Here is a 16920-nt window from a genome sequence, read left to right on the forward strand (position 1 = left end):
CTATATATTGAGCTCCTTTGTACCATTTTAATTCAACAATTGTGTATATAGATTCCATATATACAAATTATTTCCTCTCTCGTCAACATGGTATCAGAGCCAGGTTTGTTTCTGCTCTTTGGTATCAACTTCTTGATTCTACCCAACCCCAACAACCTAACAACGACCTAGAAAAATGTCTGAATCAAACTCTCAAACAAGAACGTCTCCACCAACGACAACCTCTATTTTATCATAACTCACCATGAAGATGACCGAGGTGTTGAACAAGGCCTTAATCCAACTGCAGCGGCGGATACTGCCCCGATCGGCATAAAACTTGATGGATCAAATTATGACCTATGGTCCCAAGTTGTGGAGGTGTTTATCTCTGGGAGAGACAAATTAGGGTACATTAACAGTGATTTACCCCAACCTGATCCGACTGATCCATTATTTTGACGATGGAGAACTGAAAATGTTGTCGTTAAAGGCTGGCTCATCAACACCATGGATTCATCCCTTGTTAACACGTTCATCCGATACCCCAACCTGATCCGACTGATCCATTATTCCGACGATAGAGAACCGAAAACGTTGTTGTCAAAGGCTGGCTCATCAACACCATGGATTCATCCCTTGTTAGCACGTTCATCCAGTATCCCACTGCGAAAGAGGTTTAGGACGCCATTGTTATCACTTTCTTTGATGGGAGTGACACTACTCAAGTGTATGAGCTCCGACGATGAGTGAGTCAGCTACATCAAAATGATGGATCTCTAGAGAAATTTTATAACGAGCCTCATGGAAGGAAATTAAATTTTCAGAGACCAAACCCTATAGAGTGCCCTAAGGATGTGTAACGGTACACTGTAATTCTCCAGGAGGAGAGGATCTATGTGTTCCTCGACAGCCTTGATGATCGAGTTGACCAAGTCAGGAGCACCGTGCTACAGATGCAACCATTTCCGACGATTGAGCAAGCCTACGCATGCGTCCGACGGGAAATGGTGCCACAGACAATGATGGGAAATGGTTTTGATGAAGGGATGAGAATTGGGCTAGCTTCCAAGGGGCTGAAAACAGGCCCCAACCCATTTGGCAAAGACAGAATTCTAGTACTCAATACATCTAATCCCACTGGTCCAAATTCAAAGCAATGAATAGAAGACTTAAAGTGCTCCCATTGTGGAAATTCCAAACACACACGGGACACTTGCTTTAAGCTCCATGGATACCCAGACTAGTGGCATGAGCTCCAGGCTAAAAAGAAACGTAATGGCACTAATATTGAGCCCAGTACTGGTAAAACGACAATACCAGTAGTAGAACCCCAATTATCTCTACTTCCTACTGACTCTACCAACAACACACTAGGTATAACATCTCTTGGATCTACTATAAGCAGTGAATGCAACTTATGGATCCTGGATTTCGGAGCCACGGATCATATGACATATGATGCACATGACTTTTTTCAGCATACTGCTCTTAAGCAAACTAGCATTGTGAATGCTAATGGCACTATTTCATCGGTACAAGGGATTGGACCTGTGATGCTATCACCAGCCTTGTCACTCTCCAATACATTATTTATGCCATCCATATCTCATAAACTGCTTTCTATCAGTCAACTTACTAAGGATTTAAATTGTACAACACTGATGTACCCTGATTTTTACCTTATCCAGGATATTCTCACGAAGAAAATTATTGAGCATGGTACTAAGAATGGGGGACTCTACTATATGTATGACTTCAAAATAAGATAGACACATCATGTGGGACAGTTGGGTAATTCCAGAATAGAACATATCTAGTTTTGGCATCGATGGCTCGACCATCCGTCATTTGGATATTTGAAGCATTTACTACCTAATTTATTTTTTGATTTCTCCATCTCAGATTTTCAATGTGAAACCTGTATTTTGGCCAAAAGTCACTGGGCAATTTATTCTTTACATAACAATAAGAGTGATGTACCTTTTAGCTTAATTCATTCTGATGTGTGGGGACCATCCCCAAAATCTACTTTATCGGGTTATCGCTGATTTATTCTCATTGTTGATGATTGATCTCGAATGACGTGGCTCTACCTATTGAAAAACAAAGATGAGGTGTTTACTATCTTCTGCTCTTTTCACATAATGATTCAGATCCAATTTTCCGCCAAACTCAGAGTCTTTCACTTTGATAATGGTGGTGAATACATTAATCAACAATTACAGGAGTACTTCCACCAACATGGGTTGATACATCAAACCTCGTGTCCTCATACTCCATAGCAAAATGGTGTAGCAGAACATAAGAATCGCCATATTCTTGAGACCACACGTGCCCTCCTATTAGGTGCACATGTACCTAGTTCTCATTGGCCTGATGCGGTTACAACTATCGTGCATCTCATCAATCGAATGCCATCCCGAATTTTGGGTTTCAAAACACCTCTACAGGCCTTAGCCGTGAGTATATCAGTACGTCCGGCTATGACTCTTCCTCCCCGAACCTTTGGATGCATTGTCTACGTTCATATTCACCACAACTAGTGCACCAAACTCGACCCTTATGCTCATCATTGTCTCTTTCTAGGTTATGCCACCAATTAGAAAGGTTATCGGTGTTATGATCCAACAAACAGGAGGCTCTATGTTACTATGGATGTCACCTTCCTCGAGTCCAAGATGTTCTATCATCCATCCAATTCTTCTCTTCAAGGGAAAACACACGATAAAGAGTTGAATTGGTTCAAGGACATCCCATTGACTGACATCCTAGACATCCCATTGACTATAGAGCTACCAACTACCATGGGTGTGGAATAGACTATAGAGCCACCAAAATAGACTATTGAGACACCAACTACCATGGGTATGGAATAGACTATAGAGCCACCAATGCCGACTATTGAGACATCGACTCTGATCGCTGAGACACCTCCTCATTCTACAGTACCTCATGACCCAACTTCTGAGAATATTCCTGAAGAGATTCTTTAGGTAAGTTCTCCTCTTGTCACAAAACATTTAACTGACGATGGTTATCAGTTACCTCCCAGGCACAATCGTGGCAAACCACCAGAATGCTACTCTTCAGATATTGAGACACACAAATCAAAGTACCCGATTGCCAATTACGTCTCAACAAAGAAGCTCTCAGAATCCTTAAAGAGCTTTTCTAATGCATTATCGACACATCACATTCCTACAAGCATAGAGGAGGCTCTACAAGACCCTAAGTGGGTCCAAGCGATGAAGGAAGAAATGGAAGCATTGTTGAAAAACAAGACATGGATTCTGGTCTCTTTACCAGAAGGCCACAAGACAGTGGGGTGCAAATAGGTATTCTCCATCAAATATAAGGTGGATGGGTCGATTGAGTGCTACAAAGCGAGACTTATAGTGAAAAGGTATACGCAGACTTACGAAGTTGACTATATGGAGACATTCTCACCTGTAGCTAAGTTGAACACTATAAGAGTCCTATCCCTTGCAGCGAACCTTGATTGGCCGCTACTCCAATTTGATGTGAAGAATGCATTCCTTCATAGTGACCTCGAGGAAGAAATTTATATGGATATTCCCCCTGGGTACATTGAAACGTCTGGAAAGACGGTGTGTAAATTGCAATGCACAGTGTACGACTTGAAACAGTCTCCACGAGCTTGGTTTAGAAGCCTCAGCCTAGCAATGAGAAAGTATGGGTTTCAACAGAGCAATTCTGATCACACTCTATTTCTAAAGCGTCGACATGGCAAGGTAACAACACTAATAGTGTATGTAGATGATATGATCATCACAAGAAATGATACCAAGAAAGTTGCGAAACTTCAAAAATAGTTGGCAGTGGAGTTTGAAATGAAGAGTTTTGGTGGGTTGAAATATTTTCTAGGAATTGAGGTGGCTCAATCTAAACGAGGTATCTTTCTTTCCCAACGAAAATATACTCTCAATCTATTATCAGAAGTTGGATTGCTAGACTGTAAACTAGCAGATGTTCCAATACAACAGAACACAGGCTTGGAGAATACTCTGACCACATCCCCACTGATAAAGGCAGATATCAGAGATTGGTTGGAAAACTAATTTATCTTTCACATACCCGGTCTGATATTACCTATGTGGTTAGTGTAGTGAGTCAGTTCATGCAATATTGCCTTAGTGAAGATCATATGAATGCAGTGACTCAAATTTTGAGATACCTTAAGGGAACCCCAGGGAAGGGAATTATGTTCTCAAAGAATGGGCACTCGGAAATTAAGAGGTATACCGACCTTGACCAAGCAGGAAATATCTTCGACAAGAAATCCACATCAAGCTACTTTACATTTGTTGGAGGAAACCTGGTAACATGGAGAAGTAAAAAACAGAAAGTAGTAGCACTATCTAGTGCAGAGGCGGAGTTTCGAGGAATGGCTAAGGGGTTGTGTGAGTTACTCTGGCTAAGAAGATTGTTGATAGAAATTGGCTTTCCTCCTAGTTGCGAGATGAACTTGCTTTATGATAACAAGGCAGCCATTGATATTGCTCATAACCCAGTCCAACATGATCGAACTAAGTATGTGGAAGTAGATCGACATTTTATCAAGCAGAACTTTGAAGCTAAGATAATCCGATTCCCATTTGTCAAATCAGAAGACCAACTAGCAGACATCCTCACTAAGGCAGTATGCAATAAAGTCTTTCACAACTCACTTGACAAGTTGGGCATCAACGACATCTATACACCAACTTGAGAAGGAGTGTGGACGTGAGTTGTATAATCCGTTATAGGCATAACTGAAGGGATCAGATTGGGCGTAACTGAAGGGATCAAATTAGTCAACTTTCCTTACACATTTTTTCTTAACAAATTAAGATCGTAAATGGGCTATATATCGAGCTCCTTTGTACCATTTTAATACAGCAATTGTGTATATAGATTCCATATATACAAATTATTTCCTCTCTCTTCAACACTCTTAGCTACCAACATTCTATCTTATCATTCTATCGACATTGATTTTCCTCCATATGGCGACTATGGGAGACACCTTCAAAAAATTTGTGTAGTTGAACTTCTAACTTCCTAGCGCTTCAAATCTTTCCAATTGGTTGGGGAAGATGAGCTTTCAAATCTCATTACAAACGCTCACTTCTTGTTCAAGATTGCCCATCAATCTTACTGACAAACTTTCCTCTTGTACATTTGCCATTATAGCAGGAGCTGCTTTTGGTGAAAAATGCAAAGATCAAGATGCCTTCATATTAGTCTTGAAGGAAACGTTAGAGCTATTGTTTGGTCTCTGTGTTACTAATATGTATCCTTCAGTTAAATGGCTTGACCTGATTAGTGGAATGAGATATAAAATTGAGAAGGTATTTCAAAGGACTGATAGGATACTCCAAAACATTGTTGATGAGCATAGAGATAAAATGCAAACAGAAGCAGGCAAGCTACAAGGGGAGGAAAATATAGTTGATGTTCTTTTAAAAATTCAACAACATGGTGATCATGAATTTCCCTTAACTGACAACAACATCAAAAGTAATCATACTGGTTAGTATCCCATCTTTTAATTCAATTTTGCCAGAATTTAGGGGTGTTTTATAAAATTTGTTTTTAAAAACTGTTTTCAAAATAGAGAACAAAAAATAGTTTTTAAGAATTTTTTAAAAACAAGAGTATTTGGCAAGATGTTTTAAAAAATAGTTTTTTAAAACAAAAAACAAAAAGCTTGTTTGAATGTAAGAATTTATATTGTTTTTAAAAACTATGTTTTACTTTTATTTTATAAAAAATTTATAATAATATGAAATCAAATTCAAGTTAAATTTTATTAAAAATAAAAATTAAATCTACAATTATGTATGAGTCTTAAATAAATAATTTTTTTAATTATGAGACTATCTTTTTATTATAGTGAAACAAAAATTACTTTAAAATAAAAATAATTTTAATATTCATTTTTAATACAAGTCAAATTAGTAATTTATTTTTTATTTTTAAAATTTCTTGTTTGATCATTATTTTTTATGTTTTTTTTTTTTTTTTGAGAAATTGTTTTTAAGTTAAACAACCAAAAAAACGAAAATAAAAAATTTAATGTTTTATAAAAATAAGGATATTTGGTAAGTTGTTTTTATAAAGGGATTTAAAAAAAAAAAAACGAAAAAAAACAGAAAGACTTGTTTGGACAAATTGGTTTTTATTAAACAATTATTTTGATTTTCTAAAAATATTTTAAATTCAATTTATATAATGTAAATTAATTAAATTTAACTAAAGTCTTATTGAAAATAAAAATAATTTTTTAATTACAAATAAATTAAAATATATATAGTTTTTAGTAAAACATAAATAATATTATAATAAAATCATAAATTATATTGTTAGTAAAAAATATATTATTTTATTATATATTAGAAAAAAAAATTATTGTATTCATAAATTTATGGTATTAATGAGTTTATTATTTAAGTTTTAAATTATTTTTAAAAATTAATAGACTTGTTGACAAATCTAACGCATTAAGTCTTGTTTAATTTGGAGTTAATTTGCCTAACTGAAAAAAATGAAAAATAATAATTTTAGGTAGAAAAGAAATAATAGAGTGTATATGTTTTTATATTATTTTGAAAAACTTGTGAAAATAACTTTTACTTGTTTTCTAAAAGTTGTTATCTATTTCACTTTATTTTTAAAAACTGAAAACACAGAATAATAATCAAAAAGCATTATGAAAATTTTAAAACAGTTTTAAACTGTTTTTAAAACTTCACCAAATAGACTCTTAGCTTTCTTTCTTTTTTTTTTTTTTTTTCTTTTTTCTTTTTTTCTCTCCACAACAAAAATTTGCAACATCAAAGATCCCTTCATGTTTTACAGTAAATGGAAAATCTAGGTCTAATTAATATTTCAACAATCAACACTCATGAGCTATAGTCTCATATTGTAAATATTGTTTGTAGTTCCCATTAAAATCAAAATTAACAAAAGATTCTTCCTTTGTGTGATATATTGTACCTATAGTATTTTCTCATCACTTTGATCTGTCCTCTTCCGGGACATTTTTGCTGGTGGAGGCGAGACAACATCCATTTCTGTGAAGTGGGCAATATCGGAAATGCTGAAGAATGATGGAGAAGGCACAGGCTGAGGTAAGGCGGGTGTTTGATGGACAAGGGAATGCGGATGAGGAACTAAAATTCTTAAAAGGAGTAGTGAAAGAAACCTTGAGGCTACACCCTCCTCTTCCTCTACTAATTCCAAGGGAATGTAGGGAGATGTGTGAGATTAATAGATATGAGATACCCAAGAAGACTTTAATCATTATTAATGCATGGGCCATTGGCCGAGATTCTAATTATTGGGTTGAAGCTGAGAGATTTTACCCAGACAGATTCCTTGATAGTTCAATTGATTACAAGGGTACTGATTTTGGATATATCCCATTTGGTGCTGGAAGAAGGATGTATCATGGCATACTGTTTTCTTTACCTATCATTGAACTGTCACTGGCACATTTGCTCTACCATTTTGACTGGAAACTCCCAAATGGAATGAAGGCATAGGATCTAGACATGACTGAAGCATTAGGTCTAGTAGTTCGCAGAAAACAAGATCTGCACTTAATTCCCATTTTGGATAATCCATTGCATGCTCAGTAATACTACCCAGAAGAAGCATTAGATTGATGGATGATTCTTATTTGGATTACGGCTTTATGTATCATCTTAAACAATGTTATCTATTTCTACTATATATTGTAATTAATGCAATACAAGTTGCTACCATATAATAAAAATTTAACCTCACATCGCTTGAGATGCCTTATAGAGAGGCCAACTTAGCAAGCTTGGATTGAACCTCGTGCAACCTATCCAATTAAGGTTAGGCTTATGCAGGTATATAACCCGATGTAAGTAATACTTACCTTCTTGTTATTTTTTTCAAAAAGCTACCTGTTAGCTTGCAGGAGTTCTCAACTTGAGTTGGTGAAGCTCCAATTCAAGGGTTGAGTACCTAGTACAATTGTTGTCCATGAGTCTACTATAAAATTAGCATATGATACATTCAAGTGAAAATCCTGCAGTTGTCAGGAACTGGAAAATCCTTCCAACACCCTCTCTGATATCTCACTCTATTTACATATCACTGTCTCCAGAAGTAGAAGTACCAAGTGTTGACAGAAGAAAGGAATCTTATAAGAAGATTAATGAAGTTGCAATGGTAGTGGTACAATGTTACACCAGTGAACCAACGAGTCAATGTCGAGGTTTTCAATATGAAGTTTGGCAGTTGCCTTGATTCAAGATTCTTTGCTTCCAAATATCTAAACCATACAATTCATGCTAACAACCAAAATTTCTAGTTCTTCAACTTTTATGACTCATTGTGTTTGACCCAATTGAAGATGACAAAGAGGTACCACAAAGGAGATGATCCTATTTCATACATCAAATGCCTTAATTTTTTGTTTTGTGCACACATGATCATCATAAAATCCCAACAATTTACACAACCTAAGCTATCTAACCTCACATCACTTGAGATGCCCTATAGAGAAACCAACTCAGCAAGCTTGGATTGAATGAACCTCAGGCAGCCTATCCAACCCTTAAGGTCAGGCTTATGCAGGAATATAGCCCTAACCCTTCCAAGTTATGGCACTAATTAGGCCACAAACGTAATTAAGCAGCATTTTTTATTGTCATAAGAAATATTTACCTTCTCCTATATTCTTTCAGATTAAATGTCTTATAACTGTTCAAACATTAAAAACATTAAAAACTATTCATTCATACAACATTTTTTAATTTATTCCAAAATTACCCTCAAACCTTCGTATAACAACCTACCACCTATCACCTTTTTTTTTCTTTTACATCAATTCTCTCACACGTTAATCCTCTGGTGTCAATTACCACCCTTACATTCTCCTGCTCTCCCATGTCAACTACCACCCTTACATTCTCCCATGTTAACTACCACCCTTCTTTATGTTCTCCCATGTCAACTACCACACTTATATTCTTCCATGTCAACTACCACCCTTCCTTACATTCTCCCATGTTAACTACCACCCTTCCTTATGTTCTCCCATGTCAACTACCACACTTATATTCTTCCATGTCAACTACCACCCTTCCTTACATTCTCCCATGTCAACTACCACCCTTTTTTTTTTCTTTCTCTCACCACCTTATCCATTACGTCTTATAATGATTTAAAATCGATGGAAATCCTTCACAAAAGGGTAATCTTGTACACCCCTTGTATAATTAATATAACACCCTTGTATAGTGGCAAAAATTCCATACACATCATGTTGAATGAGCCGAATGTGTTTTATCCATGCTTTCGTTCATCTAGTTGGGAAAAGAAGGGAAAACTCGAATATGAAGTCCACTCTCCAATCATCATTAGTGGAGTTAATATTCAAATTATCATGTGTGAGTATAGAAACATGCACGAGATGAGTGTGTGATAAAGGAATGTGTGTGAAAGAAGCAAGGGAGTGGATCAAAATCAATTGAAATCCTTCACAAAAAGATAGCTTTGTACACCCCATGTATAGTTAATGCATCAACCTTGTACAATTGGTGTAACACTCATATGTGGTGGAACAAATTTCATATACCTCATAGTGGATGTGTGCTCATAGATGTGTTAAACAAGTTTCTAGTAGTTTGATTGAGAAAAAGGCAAAAAACTCAAATCCAAATTTTTTTCCCCAATAATCATTAGTGGGGTAGGTATTCAAATTATTATGTGTGAGTGTAGAGACATGCATGCGACGAGTGTATGATGAAGGAATATGTGTGAGGAGAATGTCTAGTCCTTGGGTAAGGGAAATAGGCAAGGGAGTGGATTAGAACTAATATAAATCCTTCACAAAAGACAATTAGTGTAACACCCTTATATAGTGGCATAAATTCCATTCATCTCATAGTGAATGTATGCACATAGGTCTTAAATCTGTTTCCAATGGTTTGGTAGAAGCAAAGATAAGGTAAGTTGATTCTGAAGCAAACTCCCTAAAAATGATTAGTGGGGTACGTATTTGAATTGTCATGTGTGAATGTACAAAGGTGCATGTAATGAATGTGTGATCTAGGAATATGTGTGAAATGTTTCCAATCCTTGGGTAAGGGAAATAAGAGTAAAGGAGTGATTCACAATCACTTGAATTACTTCATAAATGGAACCTTATACACTTCTTCTATAGTTAGTTCATTAGTCTTGTACAATTACCATAATGCCTTTGCACAATAATACAAATTCTATATAGTTAGTGTAAATCTTTTGTGCAATGGTATAAATTCCATACAACTCATATTAAATGTGTGTGCATAAGTGTGTTAATCATGTTTCATGTGGTTTGGTAGAAGAAAAGAGAAGACTAGTTGATTTCAAAGTGAACTCCTCAAACATAATTAATAGGATAGGTATTTGAGTTGCCCTATGTGAGTGTACAAATGTGCATTAGTGCATGCGATGAGTAAAATTATTTAAAATACGTAAAAGAAATTTTTATATTTACTATTGATATTATAGAATTATAATCTTATTTCTTTTTTATCAATAATATCACATATTTAAATTAGAAAGTAATTTATTTTAATAGATCAAAATGTGCACAATTAATCTATTACTTTATTAATTCTGGATATATTAAAATTTTCCTATTAACAAAAAGAACTAATAGAGAAAATAAAATAAAAAATATTAATATATATATATATATATATATAATTTAGTTATTTAATTATTTTTCATGCAAAACATAGTAATACAAGAAAAAAAAATACACAATTGGCCAATTCCTTTGTTTAATTGTAAACATACTATTTTTTTATTAAAATAACTAATGGAAAAAATAAAAAAGAATAAATGGAATTTAATTCATTTTATTATTTTCACTTAAAAAATAATACTAAAAAAGGTTTACAATTTTCATTTTTAAAGATAGTTTTCATTTTTTTTTAATTAAACATATTTTCAAAAAGAGAAAATAAAGAAAATAAAAATTATTTTTAAAAATAAAAACTAGAAAAATGTTTTCAAACCAAACTCAAAATTTTTTAACTTCTCATTTTCATCTAAAATGAGCAATTATACCATTCAACCCTTTTATACAAAAAAAAAAAAAAAAAAATCAATCTCTACTATGCTATGTACCGGCACAATCCACTTCTAAAATTAGGTTATACGAAAATATTTTAATTGGATATTTAAAGTAAAAACTCTCTATCCAACCTTTTTCTTTTTCTTATTTTGATAAATTTTCAATTAACTCAAATCATTAAAAAAAAAATCCTTAGTAAACAAATTTGCAACATTTCATATAACTTATCACTAGAAATCTTGTTCAAAAATTTATTAAAACAAGGAACGACAAAGATTAAAAGAAATTAAACTTTTTATTTTAGGAATAGTAAAAATAAAAAAATACAAAAACTTTAAAATGTTTTTTAGTATAAAAGAAAAGAAAACAATGAATATGTTGATTTCAAATAGTGTTTTAATCATTAAATTATTTACTTCTAAATTGTAAAAGATAATTTTTATTCATTTAAATTAACATATTTTTTTAGAAAGTATTTTTCAAAATAGTTTGTGAATCATTAATGTAATTTGTTTATTTATAATTTAAAAATAGAAAATAATGCTGATTTTCAATTATTTATAAAAGAGATTTAAAAAGTAATGAAAAATCCAAATAATGATTAAAATAAGGGACAATTGTGTTGGAGCTAACATGTGAAGAGTGGTGCAATAAAGACAAGAGAGTTTCATAAATAATGGGTGCCACAAACAACATAAGTTGTTAATTTGGGACAATTTTTATAATATCTAATGTGGTAGGTCTAATGGGTATTTTTGTCCATTATTATTTCATATCCTTACTATCAATTATGGGTTATATGAGGTTAGGTCAATTTTCAAGCCCATCTCACCTCAAAGCGTAATTCTCCCTAACAATTAATGAAATGAATAACTTGTGGCTAAGATCATGGTGTCACAAATGAAAATAAATAAATAATATTAATAATAATTTATTAAATGTAATCAAGGACGAAAATATTGAGATATATCGGCGATATATCGATAAATCATGTATCAGAAGCCTTCGACAAGATATTACAAGCTAATATATCGAGGAGAAAAATCGTTGAAAATCACCAAAATATCACCGATATATCTGTTGGTGGCGATAAATTGACAAAATTTTCAATTAATTGGCTAAGGCGGTAGAAAATCGTTAATATTTCGATGATAAATCACTGATTTTTTTAGAAAAATCTCCATCCACATATAAGCATGATCCAACGGCCCAGATCACACCCAAGTGCAATGGTCATATGCCCTATCCATCTGACCGCCCGAATTGAATCTATGTTTGATCCAACGGTTAAGATCACATTCCAACGGCTATTTGATGATCCGATGATTAGATTTCGCCCAAATTTTGATCCAACGGCCAGAAATGTTTTTCAACGGTAAAATGATATTTCAATAACTATTTTGGCCCAAAATTTTCTTATAAATAACTCATTTTGCATCCATTTGATCCACATTTCATTGTATTCTTCATTTGATTTTTCATTGCTCATAATTTTTATTATTATTATTCTCAAATTATTATAAATTTGGGAAATTTTTAAGGTTACACATTTATTCAATTATTCTAAAGTATGTTTGTTTTAAATTTTAATTAATTTTGTTTTCAATTGTAATTAATTAATGTATTTTCAATTAATTAGTATATTTGCAATATGGATGATTTAATGTTATTTTTATGTTCAATTGTAATTAATTTGTATATTTCCAATGAATTAACTTAGTTTAATTTGATTATTTAATTTTAGATGAATGTGTTTATTTTAGATGATTATTTAATTTTAATTTCACATTCAATTATAGTTAATTAGTATATTTCGTAGATTTTTCCATAGATTTAGATTTATTAAATTAACTTAGCTAAATTATTTAATTAACATAAATTAGTATATTTGGAATATGTTCATTTTAAATGATTATTTAATTTTATTTTCACATTAAATTATAGTTAATTAGTATATTTTGTAGATTTCCCGTAGATTTAGATCTAGTAAATAAACTTAGCTAAATTATTTAGTAAATTTTCCATAGATTTAGATTTAAATTTAGTAGCTAAATTATTTAATTAATTTAATTAACATAAATTACTATATTTGGAATATGTTCATTCTACATGATTAGTTAATTTTATTTTCACATTCAATTGCAACATGTTAATTTTAAATGATTACTTAATTTTATTTTTACATTCAAATCACATTCAATTGTATTTTTTTGCAATAGATTTAGAATGGCTAGTGGAAGTGGAGGTAGTGGGACTCCCATGTCAAGGCGAGATCTAGCTTGAAAGCATGATCACTAGTACAAGGGAACATAATGGGACAATTTGTAATTATTATGGACTGTTGATGAAAAGTGGAGGCAACACGTGATTCAAGTTTCATTCAGTGCATAAAGACCTGCATAACAACACCAAAAAGTATCCTAGAGTACCTCTTGAACCGAAAGAAGAGATACGAAATATGGTGCTTGAAAAAACTAAAGCAAAAGCAAGTAAAGTTGCAAATATTCAAGAGATTCGTGCCCAATTACGTGGCATAATGGGGGCCAATCATGCACCTCATAGACGAGGATGATGATGATGAAGATGTGTATATGTATCCAACAAATATGCACCCAGATGAGCGGGATGCATATTGATTTGCAGTTCATGCCTTGAAAGCGACAGAATGGGAGCGACAAAAATATGAGAACATTGTAGGAAGTAAATGTAAAACAGGGGAGTTTTCACATCCTAATGGTACATCGACGATGATGCGAAAATCACAAAGTATGCGACATTCGAACCAATCACTACTTATTCCCCCCTCACTCTACAAGTCTTCTGCAGCAAGACGAAAAAAATATCAAAGATATATTCAAGGGTGGTTCAATTAAAAAAACGACAAGACGTTTAGTAAGCAAATTCTTCATTTTTAAGAGCATCGCACCCTAAAAAGCAAACTCTCATCACTTCAAGAATATGATTATTGGTACACAACAAGCAAGTAATTACTAATTTTTTATTTGTTATATCGTTTTAGACTTTTGGTACGTATAGTCTTTTGTGACATGTTTTAAACATTTCTTATAGATGAATTGTAGGAATGAGAATTGAACCTTCATCTCCATATGAAATAAAGAACAAGTAATTGGAAATGGGGGACAAAGAAATGGAAGCTTATGTGAACTAGCACAAAGAAAAGTGGAAGACATATGGGTGCATGATAGTGTCAAATGGATGGACAGGGCCCACAAAATTAAGTATTATTAATTTCATGGTCTATGTAAAAGGGACCACAGTGTTCCTTAAGTTAGTCGATGCATCAAATAATATCAAAGACCACAAGTATATATACAAGCTATTGAAGAGTGTTATCAAAGAAATCAGGCAAGAAAATGTGGTCCAAATTGTCATGGATAACAGTTAGGTGTTTGTGAAAGCAAGAAAGCTATTGATGAAGAAGTTTAACTTATATTGGACTCTGTGTGTGATGCACTGCATTGACTTAATCTTTGAAGACATCGACAAAAGACCCAATGTTACAGATATGATAAACAATGCCCGCAAGATAACCAACTTCATTTACAACCATGGTTGATTACTTGCACAAATGAGAAAGTATTGTGGTGGAGATATTTTGTGACTGGGAGCTACAAGGTTTGCTACCAATTATATTGCTCTTGATAGCCTTCTTAAAAAAATAGTTGATTTGAAAAAATTGTTTATGGGTGATGAATGGGCACAACACAAGCTCAATCGAAGAAAATTTGGCCGAGATTCGGAGCAATTAATGTTTTACCATTTATATTGGGATAGAGTGACAAATGTAGTTTCATTATATGAGCCACTATACGTGGTGCTTTGACTAATGGATTTTGAAGTTGTTTCCACAATGTTGTTTGTGTATGAGCTTATGCACATGATGAGAGAGAAACTCATTCGTCAAGGAGTTGGAGATTGGATCTTCAAAATAATAAAAGATCGTTGAGAGAAAACACTGAAACATCCACTTCATGCAACATGTACTTAAGTACTGTCTATCTTTATAAGTTCTTACTCTTAATTTATTAATTTTCTCTTACAAAATACTAAATCTACTTAATTTTATTGTAGCATATTTCTTGAATCCAAGGTTTTAATATAGGTGTGGAGTTGGTAGTGATCCAGAACTATTTCAAGCGATTTATGATGTTTTTACTAAATTAGACCCAACTATTGAATCACTTGGTCAATTTGGAAATTAAATAAATAAAAAAAACTATTATTTTACTCAATTTAATAAAACAATAATTTCATTCATCAATTTATTTGAACGTTTAATAACAAATATGATATTAACAAATTAAATGTTGAATATATCACTTATGCTTTTTCGAGATGCAAAAAGAGGATTCGGTGATCGAGCGACGATTGCAACAAGGTCAACCATGGTGCCTAGTGAGTACTATTTCTTAATAGATAAAAATTTGATTATCATTATTGTAAATTCACCATATAAGTATTTATATAATTATTAATTCGGTTACAACTAAATGGTGGCACATGTATGGGAATCAAAAACCTACATTGAGGAAGTTGGTCATCAAAGTTCTCTCATAAACTACGTCATTTTCTACTTGTGAGAGAAATTGGAGCACGTTCACTCTCATCCACACAAAGCAACGAAATCATTTGGCTTTACCCCAATTGGAGCAATTAGTTTTTTGTTACTATAATATGAAGTTAAAGTTACACAATATGGAGACGGAATGATTGAGTTGTTAAGAAAGATTACCTTGATCTTCTTGACATTTCAGCCAAGGTGGGTAAAGAAAAAAATAATCAGTTGTTCCAAGTTAGGCCTATACACTTGGATGATGAAGTTCGAAATCCTGATCCACAAATTGCCGCTCATGCTTGAGAATTTGGAGTTAATGTTGTCCAAAGAAGTTCACTCTTAAAGTTTTAGCAAAGATACTGAGGATTCATTTTACACCGCATTGAATTCCCACCAAGAGGTTGACTTCACAAGTGCTGGCCAAAGTAGTAGACTTAATGCTACTGGTACTTTTGCTTCTGGTTGCCATGGTTCAAGAGGTGGAACTGATGATAGAGGTGATAATATGGGAGGAGATATTGGGGAACACCAACAAAGTCAATATCCAATGAGCCAATTTACCTATGAAAATGATTTCACACACTACACACAGGATGAAGACCGTGGCTTTAGAAGAGTTGGTCGAGGCATAGGAGCTATTGGGAAGCCCTAAAAAGGAAGAGAGCAGATGATGGCATCATATAATGAGGAGTTACTTTCAAGGATTTTTGAATCTATGAGTATAAGGACTCAATTTAGTGACTCCTTGAATGAGGCTAACGTCTAACCTCCTTATGTGATGAGTTATGGTCAACCTTCAAGCTTAACCGATGAAAAGTATGGTATGTCAAGCTACTCTCCTTATGCACAAATGTCATACCAAGTTCCATATCAAATGCAAGGAGGATTTGACATGAATACATGGGTCAACCTCGAGTATCCTATCTATGTAGAGGCAGTGGGAAGAATTCAAGAGATATATGCATGACATGTTAGAATTTTTAACCAATATTACTAAGGCTTAATGAATTGGTACCAATATTGTCTCCAACAGCAAGACGATGTTCCTTCATCTACCAATTTCGTTAAACCATATTAGTCCTCATTTTGGTACTAAAGGGTCATTATAATGTAATATGTACAAATTATTGATATTTAATGAAATTAAGTCTTTCATGTATCTTTATAATGAGTGTACAATTACAAAATTCACATTTCTTATCGACTGACATGATATAATTACATTTAATATCGCAAATCATATCATACATATATCAAA

The 16920-nt window shown here is 33.2% G+C and overlaps 1 protein-coding gene across 1 annotated transcript; it reads left to right on the forward strand.

Annotated features, from left to right (window-relative positions):
• The first annotated feature begins 7091 nt into the window (after positions 1-7091).
• On the forward strand, positions 7092-7529 carry LOC109121542 (cytochrome P450 71D10-like). Its single transcript, XM_059740340.1, has one exon. The coding sequence runs from the start codon at positions 7092-7094 to the stop codon at positions 7527-7529; it is 438 nt and encodes a 145-aa protein (XP_059596323.1).
• Positions 7530-16920: the final 9391 nt, after the last annotated feature.

Source organism: Vitis vinifera, chromosome 10, assembly GCF_030704535.1.
Source record: "Vitis vinifera cultivar Pinot Noir 40024 chromosome 10, ASM3070453v1".
Classification (NCBI taxonomy): Eukaryota; Viridiplantae; Streptophyta; class Magnoliopsida; order Vitales; family Vitaceae; genus Vitis; species Vitis vinifera.

Coding starts and splice junctions, on each gene's coding strand:
- LOC109121542 (XM_059740340.1), top strand. CDS start 7,092: ATGATGGAGAAGGCACAGGCTGAGGTAAGGCGGGTGTTTGATGGACAA.